The sequence below is a fragment of the Pleurodeles waltl genome, chromosome 3_1, assembly GCF_031143425.1.
Source record: "Pleurodeles waltl isolate 20211129_DDA chromosome 3_1, aPleWal1.hap1.20221129, whole genome shotgun sequence".
NCBI classification, from domain to species: Eukaryota; Metazoa; Chordata; class Amphibia; order Caudata; family Salamandridae; genus Pleurodeles; species Pleurodeles waltl.
In genome coordinates this window covers 1,772,671,972-1,772,689,806 of record NC_090440.1, presented here as the reverse complement: position 1 = coordinate 1,772,689,806, position 17,835 = coordinate 1,772,671,972, and the positions used below count along the sequence as shown (strand labels likewise).

Below are 17,835 nucleotides of genomic sequence, written 5' to 3'. Positions count from 1 at the left end.
CCACAGTCAGCACAATCTGTGTTTCAAGGACAAGTAAGCCAAATCAGATTGTGCCCACTCACACAAAAGGGTAAATTGAACGAAGGCAGGTGAACTGTGTCTTAAGGATGGTATAAAAGTACTAGAAGAACAATGCACTTAATGAAGGCACCGAATTGCTACTTGCTTTGGTGTAATCTATAGGATCCGCCCACTCTGAAATTAGAGCTCCAACACTATATACATTTTTCAAATCTATTGAAGTGGGGGTTCCTTTGACAAATATGCAAAGGTAACTTTAATCAAAGGAGTTAAAAAATACTAGCTTATCATCGGGGAAAATACAGTGCACATTATCTGGCACAAGAGAAAGTTATCACGTGCCTTGGAATAGACAAAGGGGTAAGGATGAAGTACTCTGGTGTCGTTGACTTAGAGTGAAGTGTAACTTGTAATTTGAGCCCCTCTGCATTCAACACTGTGTACTGTGCACCAGCCTCAGCACATATGTACATGGAAGATGCACAGAATTTTGGGGTCATTTTTAGAGACTCTTTACTGGGCTAGAGAGGATGGCTCGTTTTATCACCTGGGAGGCAATAATCTGGTGCAGGAGCCACCTCCCTGCTTCTAATCACAAGTCTTATTAGCAGCCGAGAGGCCAGGAGAAGCTTCATCCTGAGACTGGTGCTTTGCGACTGTACACTGGCCTATGGCGTTTTACAATGATGGTATTTGGTACTGAAACTCTACTTCACTTTGAAAAGAGATGGGATGTATCCTCATCAATAATCACACTAAACTATCAAGCAGATGTCAACTTTTATTGACTGGCTTATGGGCAATCAAACAAGAAACCATTGGGATATATTCAGTTATTCTGCAAGAGGACCTCTTCCAAAAGAACTGGATGCATCACCAATATTTTGTTCCACTGTATAGTTCAGTGTGATTGTTGTGTGAGAGGATATATGGGTGGCACATTCCTCTCTCTGCCTCCTGATCCTGAAAATTATATATTCCCTTAAGCTGGTACCCTCCAGACACAGGCTTTCCGTGTTAAACCTCAAGCACATATCATTGGTCACTTAAAAAAAAAGAAACAAATGGCATGAAGTTCACATTTCAGAGTTTATTGTTATCACGTATTTTGATATGCACAAAGGTGCACAAAAGTATTTGGGTTTCAATTATATTGCTTCTCTGTTTTCTTCCTTTTGTCCCTGTTTTAGTTTATTTTTCTTTATACTCTGATATTCTTTATGTATCTTTGTATTTTTCAAACAGTATTAACTAAAACAATTATTGGGGATGTTGATAGTGTACAAATAACTGTGAGCACCTTAATATCTCGGCTGTCTTGCTTCTGTTTTTCCAATTTTTTTATTTGTCACATCCTGAATACAGAAGCGCAACATCTCTTCCACATGCTAATTGTTACTTTGTTATTTTAGTTTGGCTTCTTTAAACGTGTGAGACCACCACAAGAAGAACAGGAAAGGGAGCAGCTTCAACCCCATGAAAATGGCGAAGGGACAACAGATGCTTGAAGAACATTTAAGAGTCTACTACTGACACTGCCTTCCTTAGTTTCAAAGCTTTCATTTTTTTATATGAGCCGCTGACGCTTATAAAGAGCACTGTTGATTGGTACTGGGGATAACAGTTCCAACATTTTCTGATCAATCAATCTTTTTCTAATGCAGTTGTTTTTTTAACTGATGTATCTATACTGAGATGGTTTAGAACACAAAAGAGTCTATGCAATTTAGTTTATAATTCATTTGTTTTACGAAACCTTTCACCCTATAAAACTATAGCCATTGACTTGGCAAACAGTGTTAAAGACAGTAGTTGATATCACTATTGGGATTCTGAGCCACAAGAAGTCTGCTGTTTTTCCAGATAGGATTCTCTTTCTGTTGATGAACACAGCCGCACCCTTCTTTTTGCACTCTCAGTAAATTGTGTGGCTATTTTTATCTGTGGGTTGTTTTTATTTTTCATTTGTTTTGCATTGTATGAATTGCAGTATTAAATTACTGTTTCCATCTTGCATTCCCTAACTTCAGATCCACCTAGCTGAAATGTTTAATATTTGTGGGACTGGTTTTATTGTAGAAGTATAGTTCATAAACTTTTAGAAACATCACCATAAATGTTTTCGTGCAAGCTGAGTTAAAAAAAAAAAAAAAGACAATCTGAGTGTGCCTGCTCCAAAACCACTATATAATATGAACATTGCTGCTTAAATCACTTTTTTAAAATGAAATCCGAAGCACTTTTGGCTCGCTTTCTATTCTCCATTCGTAGCACGTGCATCGGCTAGCTGTGTGAGGGTAGGTGAACATGCCTGCTATTCTACAATTGATACTGGACTCCATTTTTAAAAGGATGAACCAGCTTGTTTGGCCTCCCACCCTACGGGCATATATACTTGCGGTATGTGCTCACGGCGATGACAACTACTGTATGGATATTGGACCTTAAAAATCGCAGTAGGTTTTTAGCCCATTGTTTTGTTGTGTTGTTGTGCACAACACCACCTACGTTATTTAAGCAAGAAGTGCATTGAGCGATTGTGATGGTTTAACATGAACTATAAAATTCTATTAACTGAAAATCTTTTGTCTGTTTGTCAATTTGTCCCCTTTTCTACACGACTATGACTTGTCAAAAACAGAAATGAATGTGTTTTTAGAAGTCAAACGTTGAACAAGTAACATCAACCTGCTTGCATCTGATGTTTGCAGTCAACACTGCAGAGTCGCAATGCTCTTTCCTAGGTCCACTGTTATTAACCCAGCCTCCTTCTCCGATCATTTATGTTTGTGTTGCTGGGTAATTTTAGTCTGAAGCTAATTAGCAAGACTAATTTAGTACCACATTAATTTTTCCACTTAACTACTCCTTACAAGCCACTCTTTATATCTTCAAGACTCAACAGCTTTTATGTAGGACTTCCACATGTATCTGCAGTGCCGGATTCAAACCTGTAGAGGCCCCTTGGCAGTCGAAATTTCGCCCCCCCCCCCCGAAAATTATCTCCTAATACGTTTTTAATTTTACCAACCAACAATTATAGTAAACCAATTTTATTACACAAAGCTAAACATTACACGTTCGTAGTTAGCACCAAATTGTTTTTCAAGCTAACAGAAGATGAGCTTTTAAGAGACAAACTGTTATGTGAATCTGATGTCTATGGTTTATGTACTTTAAGTTGCTAATGGGTATATTGCATTAATACCGTTTTTTTCTCTATAGAATCTTTAATGTAAAATTTTCATTTCTTTGGGTTGATTCATTTTTTCTATCTTTTGGAAACAATTTAAGAAAGCTTGATTGAAATTTTCTTTCAAGATCAAATCAATATTATTTTGATTTATTGTCGTGGGGCCCATAGGCCTGTGCTTACTTTGCCTATTTGGTTTTCCGGCACGGGGTATCTCTGAGGCGTTTACAGTAAGTATTCAGTGCAACAGCTCAGCTGCTCTTGAGGCTCCATTGGTGACAGTCCAGACTTTTCTACACTTACTGCTTGTCACAACAAACAGACATCATCCGTGCCACCTGCAATGCTCAGTCCTCATTCCAAAAACAACTCCAAAACAACAGAAGAAATTACCTCTGTAAGATAAGAATGAGGAATGAGCCATAAATCATGGTTAGTTTTCTATTCAGAGCATGTTTTAATAGTTGTTAGAATGTAGAAGTCACTTAACTGTGTTGCCCTCTTCAATCCTCTCTGTGTTATATAATTGCTGATTTTTGGAAGTTAAATTTAGAGTTTTAGGAGATAAAATAAACATATTTTAGTGTGCAAAAGGGCAACCTTGAAAAGTTATATGATTGTAATTATCATAACTAGGGCACGGAGAGGAGAGAGTCCCAACTTCATGAGTGGGTTTGGCCTGCTTGTTGAAATGACACAGAGGCAATTTACCACATATTAGTGCTTGGGTACTTCCAAAGTCAAACTTTGGTGCTTTTAAACAGCAGCATTTGACTGTGTAGTGGTTGTTTCACCCAGGAGTCCTTTGGGAATAGAATGGGCAGAGTACTTTAGCGTTAGGAAAGATTTATAACATCTTTATAAGTCAATGCAACAGTTGAGGCGATTATATGTAAGTGAGTACGGAATAACCTTAATGACTGTTTTTTTACTGTATTTTTTCTGTAACCTGCTGCTAGCATGGGCATCCGATGCAAGGAAGGTTTCCACATTGTGATAATGCCCATCTATTCGAAATTATTTTATGGAAAGCTGATTAATAGAGGAAGGTTTAGGCAAATGCTATGATAAATATGAGCAGATTAATGATGTTCATATCTGCTTGCCTTTATAGTGATGTAAAACATTAAGAGATGTGACTCTGTAAAAAAACAGAAGGAGTAATTGATTCTCTGAATAAGGTAGGTGATATGGGAGATAATTGTGTGTGTTGAATAAATAAAGGAGGTCATCTTTGAATTCAGGGGGGGTGGGGGGGACTGCCATACAAATAGAGAGGAATTGTCTCCTTTTTATCCTTGTTTTTATTTTTATGTTAATTTTCTTTTGAATTAGGTAAATACATTTAGGGTATTGCACAAAGTAAGGTATGAATGAACACCTTCAAATTAGAAAAAAACATGAAATTGTTATATATGAAATACATTATATTAATTAACAATATGACTTCTATGTATATGTCTTTGCCATAGGAGCAGTTGGGCACCACGAGTACGGAGCTTGCAAAGTCATGGCAGTAGATTGAGCAGTCCAGGAAGGTAAAACCCACATCTGGGCACTTTGGGATCTGTAGATTCTTTGGTCCTGATGAAAGCCTATGACCCTTTTGGGCAAGAGTGGGCTGAAACATGTCGACCTGACCTGAAATATGTAAAGGACACATAATTTGTCCCTATCACATTTTATTTGTTTTTAAACAATCAATCAGTGTATTTGTAGAGCGCACTACTACCCGTGAGGGTCTCAAGGCGCTGGGGGGGGGAGGGAGCTGCTACTGTATACCCTATTCCAGCCATAGTAAAGATGGATTGTAGCTGAGTGATGGAGTCATTTTTAGATCACTTTCACTGCACTTTGTAGTATTTTTGTTCACGGATCCCTAATAGCTTCCTGGACTTATGTGGGAACTACCCCCTTGGTTAGGGGATGGAGGAGACAACATGATGATGCTATTAGCTATGAGTACACCAGAGTAATAATATACATGTGGTAGCAAATAGCAGGTGAATGTCTCTCAAAAGAAACTAGAGGGACTCCTTGGTGAATACTGGGACAAGTGTTTACACTCCTGTTGATATTAAAAGATTGTTGGTTGGGAAGGTGAGTGGTAACCTGATACTTCTACCTCTCCTGTTTGATTCTGGTGGAACCAGAGGTCGGGTCAGCCCACCACCCCCACCATAGCTACAGCCTCCAAATCCTCCTAATCTGCCCTTATACCATCACTGGCACCCAGTTAGTGGCTGGATCCGTCATCGCCTGCCCCACTGGCTGTCCATAACATCAGTCAAGTGGGTTTTCAGTTGGTCCGAAAGGGCTATTCCCTCCCCTTCCTGACTTATCTTCCCCCCATGCCACCATCTCAAGACAGGCTGACGGATGATCATCTTTCTCTTCTTCGCAAGGAAGTTGCAGCTCTCTTGGCCAGTGGAACCTTCGAGAGGGTCCTGATGCCAGAAGTAGGTTGTAGTTGCTATTCCACTACTTACTGGTGCCGAAGTGGGGTGAACGCCTTCATCGTATCCTAGACCTGCGGCCCTTCAACTACTTACTCAAGAAGGAGAAATTCACAATGTTCACTTTGGCTAAGGTTCTATCTGCTTTGGACCCAGGAGACTGGATGGTAGTGTTGGACTTGCAGAATGCATGTTTTCATATCCCCATTTTGCCTGCCCAGAGACATTACGTTACGATTATGGGCGCCCACGAAAATTTTCAGTTCACCGTGCTCTCTTTTGGCCTGACCAGCACCCCACGGGTGTTCACCAAGGTGATGGCGATGGTTACTGTTCATCTGCGGAGATTAGGGGTGTTAGTCCTCCCCCTATCTCGACAACTGGCTGTTGAAGGCCAGCTCGCCCCAGGCTGTCGTCTCCCACTTCCAGACTACTGAGAACCTCCTGCATTTGCTGGGGTTCACTATAAACACGCCAAAGTCACACCTGACTCCTTCTCAGATGCTCCCTTTCATCAGCGCTGTTCTGGACACAGTGTAGTTTCGGGTTTATCCTCCCGAGCGGCAATCTGGGATATTTAGGCTATGATACCAATGTTTCAGCCTCTAACCTGGATTTCGGTGAGCCTCACTCTGAGGCTGTTGGGACTCATGGCCTCCTGCATCCTGCTTGTATAACTTGCCCACAGCATATGCGTGGTCTGCAGTGGGACGTGACACTCCAATGGGCACAGCATTAGGGGAATCTCTCTGACATGGTCCAAACAAATTTCACAGTAGTGACAGATGCGTCACGGCTGGGATGGGGTGGCCATCTGGAGAGGTGGAGATCAGAGGACTCTGGTTTTGAGCGGAATCCGGACTCCGCATCAATCTGCTGGAGTTGCGAGTGATTCAACTGGCATTGAAGACCTTCCTACCTTCCATCAAGGGGATGTGCTTTGCAACAAACAGGGCAAGGTGTGGTTGTCAGCCCTATGTCAAAAAGCCCTGCATCTCTAGACATGGCTAGAACATCAGGGCATTTCCCTTGGGGTTCAAAACCTGGCAGGCTCTTTGAACTCTAGGGCAGGCAAAATGAGCTCCAGATGCTTAGCGGATCACAAATGGCGTCTCCATCCAAAGGTCGTGCAGGGTCTCTTTCAGCAGTGGGAAGAGCCTTTGTTAGATCTGTTTGCCTTCGCCAAGAATGCACAATGTCAGCAGTTTTGCATGCTGGAATTTTCATAATGGCTTTCGCTCAGTGACGCTTTTGATCTAGAGTGGAGCTCAGGCCTCTTGTACACCTTTCTGCCCATACCACTCCTGCCCAGAGTTCTCAAGAAGATCAAGAACGACCACCCCCAAATCATCCTTGTGGCACCGGATTGGGCATAGAGAGTCTGAAATCCCGAGCTCCTGAGCGTGGCAATTGATTCTCCAGTCAGGCTGCCCCTTTGGGGTATGTCATAACTAAGAAGAGTTGTGCTGTGCAATTAAGGGACATCTCCAAATGGTTCGTGCTCTGCATTACAGTCTGCTACGCATTGGCCAAGAGACAACCCCCTGAGGGTTTGTGCACTAATCCCATCAGAGTCAAAGCTGCCATCTCTGCGTTAGCACTCGGAGTTCCAGTCATGAATATCTGTCAAGCAGTAACATGGGCCTCCCTGCACACTGTTACCAAACACTACTACTTGGACGGTAAGGGGCATTTTTCCCATTCGGTCCTGCAGAACTTCCTCATCTGAAATCGGTTTGCAGACCACCTCCGGGGATGGTATTGAATGGGTATCTATTCTAAGGTAAGGAATTTGCAACTAGAAGTCTCTGTCAGATGAGCAAGTTACTTATCTCTGGTAATGCTTTATCTGGTAGACTATGGTGGTCATTATGATATTAGTGGTGAGTGATAAAGTTGCGGTAATACCACCAACAGACTGGTGGTAATTAGCTCCAAATTATGACCATGACGGTGATAACTACCATAGTCAGCCAATGTACCACACCAACCACCAGGGTGTAAACACCACTGACCACGGCGGTAGCCAGCAATAGCCAGGCAGAAGACAAGGTACCGCCCACCATATTATGACATAGAATAACACCACGATTTCTGGGGCGGTACCAACGCCATCAAAAGCCTGGCAGTAACATAACACAGAAGGCGAAAGACTCATAGAGAAGATCAACGCTGCCATTGAACTGGAACTTCAAGTCTTCCCGATGCTCTTCTACGCCGTGCTCCACCTGGAACACCAACATCGACAGTAAGTACAGCCACCTAGCACACAAGGGAGGGAGGGATGGAGGAAAAGGAAAGTGACACATACACAACACACACCATCCACACCCACACAATGCACACAACCAGCTGCAGAGCAAAACCGGTCCCACAGGACACCCGTCATAATAATGCAAGGGCTACAGTCATTCAGAACTGATAGTGTAATTTGATGAAAGCAGCCACCATATTGTCCATGTGACAAGATACACATGAGTCACTGTGCAGAAAAGGCCAATGGCCAGTCCAAAGTACAAAAGGCCCACATGGCCACAGGGCACAGTCCAAGGCCCAACTTATTCCCTGACGTAATCCGCACTACACTGTGCAGGGGCATCATGATGGGAACGGCCAGGCACCTCAGGGGGAAAGGGGTGGGAGGCACCTTAGCTGAAGTGGGGAACTTACCCACTGGTTCTAGAGGGGGCTCCATGCCCATTTCTCTTTGCTAGGGAGTGCAAGGTCACAGCCTCTGAGATGGGGAACTTGCTTACCGGTTCTGGAGGGGGCACCTTGTACACCAGTCCCTGGGGGTGGCCTACATGCCCTCTGCTGGGGGTAAGGGCTGCTGTGCCCCAGCCTGAGGTGAGGGCTGCTGTGCCCCAGCCTGAGGTGAGGGCTGCTGTGCCCCAGCCTGAGGTGAGGGCTGCTGTGTCCCAGCTGGAGGTGAGGGCTGCTGTGTCCCAGCTGGAGGTGAGGGCTTCTTGCCCACTGTTTGGGGAAACCCTGCCAGCCTCTGCTGGAGGTGAGGGCTGCTGTGTCCCAGCTGGAGGTTGAGGGCTCCTTGCCCACTGCTATTTGAGTGGAGACCCTGCCAGCCTCTGCTGTAGGTGAGGGCTGCTGTGTCCCAGTTGGAGGTGATGGCTCCTTGCCCACTGTCGTTGGAGGGGAGACCCTGTCAGGCTCTGTTGGAGGTGAGGGCACCTTGTTGGGGGGAGGGAGGGGGCTTTTGCCTCTCTTAGTTGGTGGAGTATGAACCTTCCCTTTCCTGGGTGGTGGAGTAGGATCCTTCCCTCTCTTGGGTGGTGGAGTGGGATCCTTCCCTCTCTTGGGTGGTGGACCTCTTCAGTCATTGGTGGTTGAGTGGGAACCTTTTCTGTCATTGGTGGTTGAGTGGGAACCTTATCCCTCCTGGCTGGTGGAGTGGGATCCTTCCCTTCACCGGCTGGTGGAGTGGGATCCTTCACTGTCTTGCCTCCACGACTAGGAGGTGCCTCCACTGTCCCTGTGGACTGTTTGGCAGAGGTGCTGGGCTGGGTTGTTGGGACCCTGCTCTTACGGGCAGGTCAGAGGAGGGAAGAGGTCAAGTTGGGCACGGAAAAGCTTCTTAGGGACGGTGGGGCAAGATGAGGGAGGAGGGATGGGAGTGGAGGTTGAGGGAGTGGTTGTTGGAGGTGTATATCTGCTGGACTTGGGTCCAGGTGCATGGGCAGTGTGCTGATGTGAGGTGGATGGCTGTTGGGTGTCTGTGTGCATGCGTTTGTGTCTCTTAGGAAGTGGGGGGGGCCAACAGGGTTGGAGAGGACACGGAAAGCATGGATGGATGTTGTGGAGGTGTCTGCAAGTGAGGTGTGTGTGCTGCTTGGTGTGGTGATGGTGGTGGTGGCTGTTGATGCAGTGCATTCAGCTGTGAGTGCGGATGTGATAGTGAGGGGGAGGAGGAAGAGTAGGGGGAGACAGTGGAGGCAGTGGATGTTGCTGTGTGTGCAACTGTCTGCTGTTTGTGTGAGTGCTTGTGGCTTGGAGTGTAATGCCTCTGTCTGTGCCACTCTTGTGTGATGGTTTGTGTGCATGAGATGGGTTAGTGTTGAGGAAATTTGGACTGGGAAGTAGTAGTTGGAGGGGGGATGGTAGGAACAGGGACAATGGCTGCCATCAGAGAGGGGCCAGAACCTGGAACGATCTCTGTTAGGCCGCCAATACACTGAATGCCCTCCAGGAATGCATTGTATTCCTGCATCTGGGATGCCAGCTCTTGGATGGCATTCACAATGGTTGACTGCCCAACAGAGATGGATCTCAGGAGGTCAATAGCCTCCTCACTGAGGGCAGCAGGGCTCACTGGGGCAGGGCCTGAGGTGCCTGGGGCGAAGGAGATGCCCACCCCCCTGGGTGAGCGGGCACGGGCAACTCGGTGAGGGGCTACTGGGAGGGCGTTGCTGGTACGGGGGTGGCAGCTGTAGCTGGGGTGGTCCCAGAGGTGTCTGCCACCAACTGGGAGCTTCCATTGGAGGAGGTATCAGAGTCAGTGTTGTTACCTCCTGTCTCTGCCGTGGTGCTCCCGTCGCCCACCGTCCCACTGGTGCCCTCGGCGTCGGTGGACTCTGCCTCCTGGGTCCTGTGGGATGCAGCTCCCTCTGTTGCCGGTGCTCCTACTCCTCTGCCAGATGATGCTAATGCACACATGGACAGGATGACAGAAGAAAAAAGGGGGGGGAGAGAAAGGGAGCACTGGGTCAATTACAGCACCAACACCTCAGATAGCATACACATTACTGTCACACACAGGGATCAGAATTGTGTCCCATGCATCGCACTGGCATTCCATTGGCTAGGTACCACAGGAAGATGAGAGCCAAACACCGCCAACTGTACCCCTCCTGGGAACCCCTACGCCCTGTCTGACATGGAATGCAACCTAGCTATGTTACTAGATCCTGCAATACACCCATTACCCTTGAGCTGGATCATGCTGGCATTAATGGGCACCAACTAAATGACACCCACCACCAGGTTCCCATGCCACCTACCAATCATAGTTGTAGCGCACACTGTACTCACCCCCTTGTGGCTGTTGTGATTCCCTCAAGCGCCCATCCAGGTCTGGGTTGGCCACCGCCAGTATGGGGGACATCAGGTGGTCAAGTTCCGATGGGCACTCCACCCTCGTTGGGAGGCCATCCCGACCTGGGCCTCCGCAGTCTTCTGGGCCCAGCGTCTCAGGTCCTCCCACCTCTTCCTACAGTGGGTGCTCCGCCTGCTGTAGACGCCCAGGGTCTGCCCGTCCTTGGTGATGGCACTCCACAATCCCTTCTTCTGATGGGCACTGACCTGCAGAGGCAACACAGACACAAGGACACCATTACACATACAATCCAGCCTGTCACACATATGGCCCACAAATCCCCTTCCATCCTCATTGGCGCACACATTACTCAGCGCCTACCATGTGCACTACCACCAGACATACGACCCCCCCCACCCCAAATGACAGGATGCTTGCACACATATCTCCATGCAACCCTGTCACATGCCTCATGCCCAAGGTGTACTCACCTGTTAGTCTGGAGGCCCATACAGCTGCTCATACTGGGGTAGGACCCCATCCACCAAACGCTCCAACTCCTCCAAAGTAAAGGCAGGGGCCCTTTCCCCAGTCACACGGGCCATGGCAGGATCCAGACACAGGGCACAGCAGCACACGCAGTGCAGGTGTTGTCCTGTTGAAAGTCAGGAATCAAGTGAGGTTATGGGGAGAAAATGGCGGTCACGTCCACGGCGGTGTACACAGTCACCGCCGCCGGTGATCCCCATTAGCCACTGTACTCCATAGAGCCCCATGTTATCCAATGAGTAATAGCATGGCAGTGCAAGACGGCCTTCCGCCATGACGTGCAACGCCGGCAGAGATACCTCACTTCCACCTGTCCCTACATACAGGACAGGCGGCATTTTATGGTGGTGGACAATATTCAGATAATCGAGAACTGCGTAATTTCCATATTTTGCACATACATTGCCATTTCCAATGTCCCATCACGTTACTGCTCTATGTACACTGAGGTGGTGGTTCCATTGTTTAAATTGTGACAGCCTACTCACTCTTGTGGATCTGGATACTGAGGACGAAACACGCTCCCGTCTACACACTCCTTGTGGACTTGGCTACAATGGAGGAGAGGCATATAATGCTGACCTATAGACTGGACAGGGCCACAATCACAGAGTTGTGTGCTCAATTGGATCTGATACCAGCTATCCGTTATCCCAGGGGGATCCCCCCTGTAGTGCAGGTTCTATCAGTGCTCCATTTCCTGGCAACTGGTTCATTCCAAGTGACAGTGGGCTTGGCAGCAGGAATGTCACAGCCAATGTTCTCAATCGTGCTGGCAAGGGTTTTGGCTGCCCTGGTGAAACACAGGTGCAGCTACATTGCTTTCCCCCAGATGGAAGATTTGGCAACTGTGATGGCAGGATTCTATGCAATGGGACATATAACCAATATTATTGGTGCGATTGACTGTACCCAAGTTGTGTTTGTCCCCCTCCCGCCAGAACGAACAGGTGTTCAGGAATCGGAAGAGTTTCCACTCACTCAATGTGCAAATGGTGTGCCTGGCTGACCAGTACATCTCCTACGTCACTGCCAAGTATCCTGGGTCAGTGCATGACGCCTTCATCCTGAGAAATAGCAGCATTCCAAATGCAATGGCACAACTACAGAGGCACAGGGTGTGGCTAATTGGTGAACCTGACTGCCCCACCCAATGTATGTCAGTGTATGCCTACTGGTGTTGACCCCATACCATTTTGTAAGGCTAATGTTTGTCCCTCAATACTTGCAGGTGACTCTGGCTACCCAAACCTATCGTGGCTCCTGACCCCTCTGAGGAATGCCAGGACAGAGGCTGAGAATCGTTATAATGATGCACATGGGTGGACCAGGAGAATTATTGAAAGGACCTTCTGCCTCCTGAAGGGCAGGTTCAGATGCCTCCATTTAACTGGAGGATCCCTGAGCTACTCACCGAGAAGGTCTGCCAGATAGTAGTGGCATGCTGCATGTTGCACAACCTGGCCCTCAGACGCCATGTGCCTTATCTGCAGGAGGAGGAGATTGGAAATGCCCCTATGGCAGCCGCAGACTCTGAGGACAGTGAGGAGGCAGAAGATGAGGATGTGGACAACAGAAGATCAGTTATATGTCAATACTTGCAATGACACACACGTCAGACAGTGGACCTGACCATTCCTCTGATTATTGATGTGTTCTGTGTGGCTGTAGCAGGATGGCATTCACTTCCTTTGCATCTCTACTTACTGTCACCTGTGGCTTCTCATTTTGCAGATGTTGGTGATATGACAACTGTGTACTGATGTGATGACTAAAGACAGCTACAGGTCATTATTTGTATGCTGTCACAGAGTTCAGATCATTTGCACAAGATGTAACTGTTACTATAACTGCACATTTTCTTCACATAAAGCACTATCACTCAAGTCATGTTCAAAGGTGTTTATTGTAGTGAAATTTATATATGGAATAGTGCAATTGAATTGGGTGATGGTTTTGGTCCTGTCTTTTTGTAGCACAGGTCCAGTGTCCAAAAGGCCATATGAAGGGGAGCAAAGGCAGTTCAGAGTAGACAAGGTGACAGAGTGGGACACAAGGGGGGACATTCAGGAGGGTCTCATTTAATGGCAGTGGTCTTGGCAAGTGTCACTGGCTTCTGTTTGGGTCGCAGGGAACGTTTGCGTGGTGTTTCACCTTCTTCAGGAGGAGGGGTGCTGGTGGCCTGTGGGTCCTGTGGCAGGGCCTCCTGCCCACTAGCTGCAATGTAAGCATAAGTGGTGGGTTTCAGTAGGCTGGCTAGTGATAGGGGCCCGATGGTGGGCGGTCCATTCCCTCAAGATGTTGGCCATATCTGCCAGCACCCCTGTTATGGAGACTGTTGTACTTTTTGCCTTACGCAGGGTCATCCCCAGTCTTTTTGCCTCCTTCCTCCTGGTTTTTCTGACCTCTCTCTGTTGGCTCTAGGACTCTGAGCACTTTATCACTGCTGACCAGTGCTAAAGTGCAGGTGCTCTCCCATCTAAAGTTGGTATGATTGGCTCATACCTAATTGGCATATTTAATTTACCTATAAGTCCCTTGTACAGTGGTATCTCTATACCCAGGGCCTGTAAATTAAATACTACTAGTGGGCCTGCAGCGCTGCTTGCGCCACCCACTGAAGTAGACTTTCAAACCTGTCTCAGGCCTGCTAGAGCAAGGCCTGTGTGCGCAGTTTTCTGCCACAGGGACCTGGCATCTAAACTTACTTGCCAGGCCCAGAACTCCCCTTTTACTACATGTAAGTCACCCCTAAGGTACGCCCTAGCTAGCCCTATGGGCAGGGTGCCATGTATGTAAAAAGGCAGGACATGTGCCAAGTTGCGTGGCCTGTCCTGGTAGTGACAGACAGCCTAACTGGTGTCTCACTGCTGTGAGTGCTGCCTTCTCATAGGATTACATTAGAAATGCCCTGCCTTAGGTGTTAGGGGTATTGTCTGATTTATGAGGGGTAGCGTAGGTGTGTTTGGTATGGTTGTGATGGTGATAATAAATGCTGCTTACTGGTGTGGGTGTATATTTTATTACTATCACAGAAATGCCACTTCTAGAAAGTGCGCATTTATCTGTGCTTATGACTCTGGTGTTTTGCAGCTTGACTCCAATCCACGTCTGGGCAGAGTGACAGTTGGGCTTTGTGCATACTTTTCAGACAGCCTATACACAGGGAGGGTGGAGGTGTCACAGAGGTGCATCTGCATACTGAATAGTCTTCCTGGGCTGAGAGAAGGGAGAGGCGGGCACACCTACATTTGTAAAGGCTGTGCCCTGGCCTCAGACAATAGGGTCGTTAACCCCCCACTGATGTTTGGAGCCTGTGCTGAAAGGAGAGGGGGGGCACTCCCAGAACCAGTTGTAACTGGCTGGCACCTCCTCTCCCTACCATGGTAAAACACTGTAAAAACTGACTATGTACAGGGGAATTTTCCCCACAAATTGGAGACTCTTGGAACTGGACACCAAAGGCTGAAAGGACTCACCAGGAACTGCCATGGACTGCTGCTGATGGGCTGACCTGTGACCTGCCTGGTCACTGTGAAGGAGTTGCCACTTGCTGCCTTTCCCTTGTGCTGGCCTGTAGCTGGGCCCTCCAACTGAGGACCTTGAGACTCTGCCATAATACTGTTTGCGTGTCGGACCTTAATAAGTAAACTTACAAGGAGATGCAAATAAGTCGATGAACCTTTTGACTCGCTTCAAGGTTTTCCCACCATAAATCCCATACATGCAAATCAATAATCAATCAATAACATTAGTAATCAATAAGAGTCAGAAATTGTCACACCCCATGACCTTGCAGTCATGAATAACCACGCCTTTATGTAAAAGTTAGATTATTTATTTTCCTATATTAACAATGCTAATGCCACGTAGGTTAATCTAAAAATCAAATGATAAACATACAAGAACAGCACTGCCTGACCAAAACAGTGAAAGAATTACAATCTAATCAAAGCTTGAGCCACTACACATTCTAAAGTTACAGTACAAAATTAATAGCAAGAATAACTGTGCAAACGTAATAACATATATTTAGATCCAGCAAAGAAAATACATCACTTTTTATTCCATATATTGAACTTAATTAGTGTGGACCCTAACTAACATCAAATTAGCATAGCATGTTTGGGCTTTGTGCAAAACAATTTAGTCAACACAAATTTGGAAAACATCTAACTATGCCTCTATCAAAATAGCGGTTGGTACCTAGAAACAAAAGCAATAGACCTGTCAAACAGTATTGTAGTCAATATATCTATCTTCAGTTTGGATCTGCAAGTGGTGACAGTCTTCGTCCTCAGGACATCAGTTCGGTCAGCTAGGCATCAGGATTCAGCATCAAAGTTCAGAAAAGGCAAAGTCTCTTTAAGAAATAAAGTTAAGCATGTCTCTTCTCAAAAAGGAAATATGGGGAAAATGGGGCTAAACTCTCAAGAAGAATGTGGAGAATGGCCTCTCTTCTCCTGGTGCAGTGCAGCTAAGTTAGATTTCCTAAAACTACTTCCCAAGTCCCTATTGGTCAAGGGATCGCATGTTTGCATTCCGTCCAATGAAACAAAGCCCTCAAATCTACAATTCTTATAGTACATGGTTCACATGTCAATGATTGGCTCCTCTTGTCCCGCTCCTGTCATTCGGCTCGTCAAGTATCAATATTGTTGCAGCTTATACTCCAGTCAGTATGGTCATTGTTCTCTCCTGAGAAAGTCAGTCTTACACACATTACATTAAACAATGTTGTGTTAGCTAGTACATCATCTCCTAGCAAGCGGTTCTCATGAGAAAGACTTTTAGCTACAAGCATTTGGTCAGCACAGTGAAAAATCACAAGTTAACTTTATAAGCATCCATTTTAAAAGTCGATTAAGAAATGCAGCTTGACATGAGGCCGTGCAACCAGGCCAAGACCTCTCTAAGTGAAGGCCTTACGATTAATAAAAATACACAATGCATAACCCTTAATATGACATATTAATACATTAATCATACATAAGCTCGTCATTTCATATTGATAAGCCATTAGTAAGTACAATTCGTGAACATTGGTGGCCACTGGACGCACCTTCAAATGCTTACATTATTTTTCCCTAGGCAATTTCAACACTAGGGATACATGAATAATCATTAATAATGTCATTAAAACTTCTGCGTTAACAATCCCGCCTCTGATGACTGAATGTGTCATCACGCTAAAATCTTTCCACACAAATGCTTGCATCAGCTAAAATTCTGTCATTTCAATCACCTCATATTTTCATCCCCTTCTCAAATTTTCCCTAAACAAATTTTCCCTTTTCTTTTCTTCCCTCCTCTGATTATTCTTCGTCTTCTTCAATTTGATCTTTTTACACAATTTACATATTCCCCATGCTCCAATTATGCATATCACAATAATTGATATTCCTTGAATTATTTTTCTATAGTATCCCTTTCCCAATGTTGCCAAGCCAATTTCCCACTGAAGCAAATCCTGTACCAACTTTCTCCCAAACACTTGGTTCTTTCAATTCATTCAAATCAGCACTATCATTAGTCAGATTAGTAAGTATGCTTCTAATTTCTTTACTATTATCAGGAATAAATGAACAGCAATGCCTAGAATTAAGCATTTTGCAAACTCTGCCATCCTTTGCTAAGAGAATGTCTAATGCAAGGCGGTTCTGAAGAGTCATAGCTCTTTCCGTGGCTAATTCAGTATCTATCAGGCGTATGGCTCCTGAAACATTTGTCAGCATGTTATCCACAATAGTAGACAGCTTCCGACACTTTATCGAATTCAGAACAACTTCTACTGAAGGTATCATTGCTCCCACTATACTAGAAGGATACTCTCTCCTTTGTCTAATGTGATGTAACTCTGTCACTTTTGGAAATTTCTTTGCATCGAGTTGGAAAATCTTTGGGAAAACTATCCCTAAATAACATGTTCCATCCTCTTGGAAAACGGTAATAAGCATTTGGGCCACAGTTGTAATATGTCCCAGGAATTGATGGATCTTGTCCATTCAACATAAATGTCCATTTACTCTGAAACAAAAACACGTCTACATTCAATTGTTCCCACAAACAAAGTGTCAATGCAAGATTTAGGCCTATATACACAAAGCTTCCCTACGTGTTGCACATCTAAAGCTAATTTCCCTTGTGTTTTTATTGCACTATAAGCATAATCATTTGTGTAAGTCCTTTTCTCTAAACCCTTTTCTTACTTCTCCTTCAATGCTTTTCTTCTGTCATCTGTGTGATCTAAGAAGCTCTTTTCTAAAGGTGTAAGCAAGCATATCAGGTTATTTCTGTGAGCATAAGCTGTGCCAAAAGTTAATGTAGGCTCAAAGAAACCCCTCACTAATACTATGTCATTATCCTTAGCTACTCTACTCAGGAGTCTAATTATGGGGACAAATGAAAACACCACATCGTGGTTGAAATAGATGTACTGGATGTACTCTTGGTTATAGAATCTGCTTAGTAACAGACTACAACTTATCCCATAAGTAAGAAGCAAACTATGATATGTAACTCCTTCTTCAACTGATGAAGGAATCTGCGTATACACAAAGCAATTCTTC

General features: G+C 45.5%; 1 protein-coding gene across 1 annotated transcript in view; it reads left to right on the top strand.

Moving 5' to 3' along the window:
* Window positions 1-2,602, top strand: part of ITGAV (integrin subunit alpha V) — a 447,435-nt gene extending 444,833 nt beyond the window's left edge. The window contains exon 30 of the mRNA XM_069225776.1: window positions 1,434-2,602. Within this exon, the coding sequence (XP_069081877.1) occupies window positions 1,434-1,529 (96 nt within the window). The 3' untranslated portion in view covers window positions 1,530-2,602. The remainder of the gene's footprint in view (window positions 1-1,433) is intronic.
* The last annotated feature ends 15,233 nt before the right edge of the window (window positions 2,603-17,835 follow it).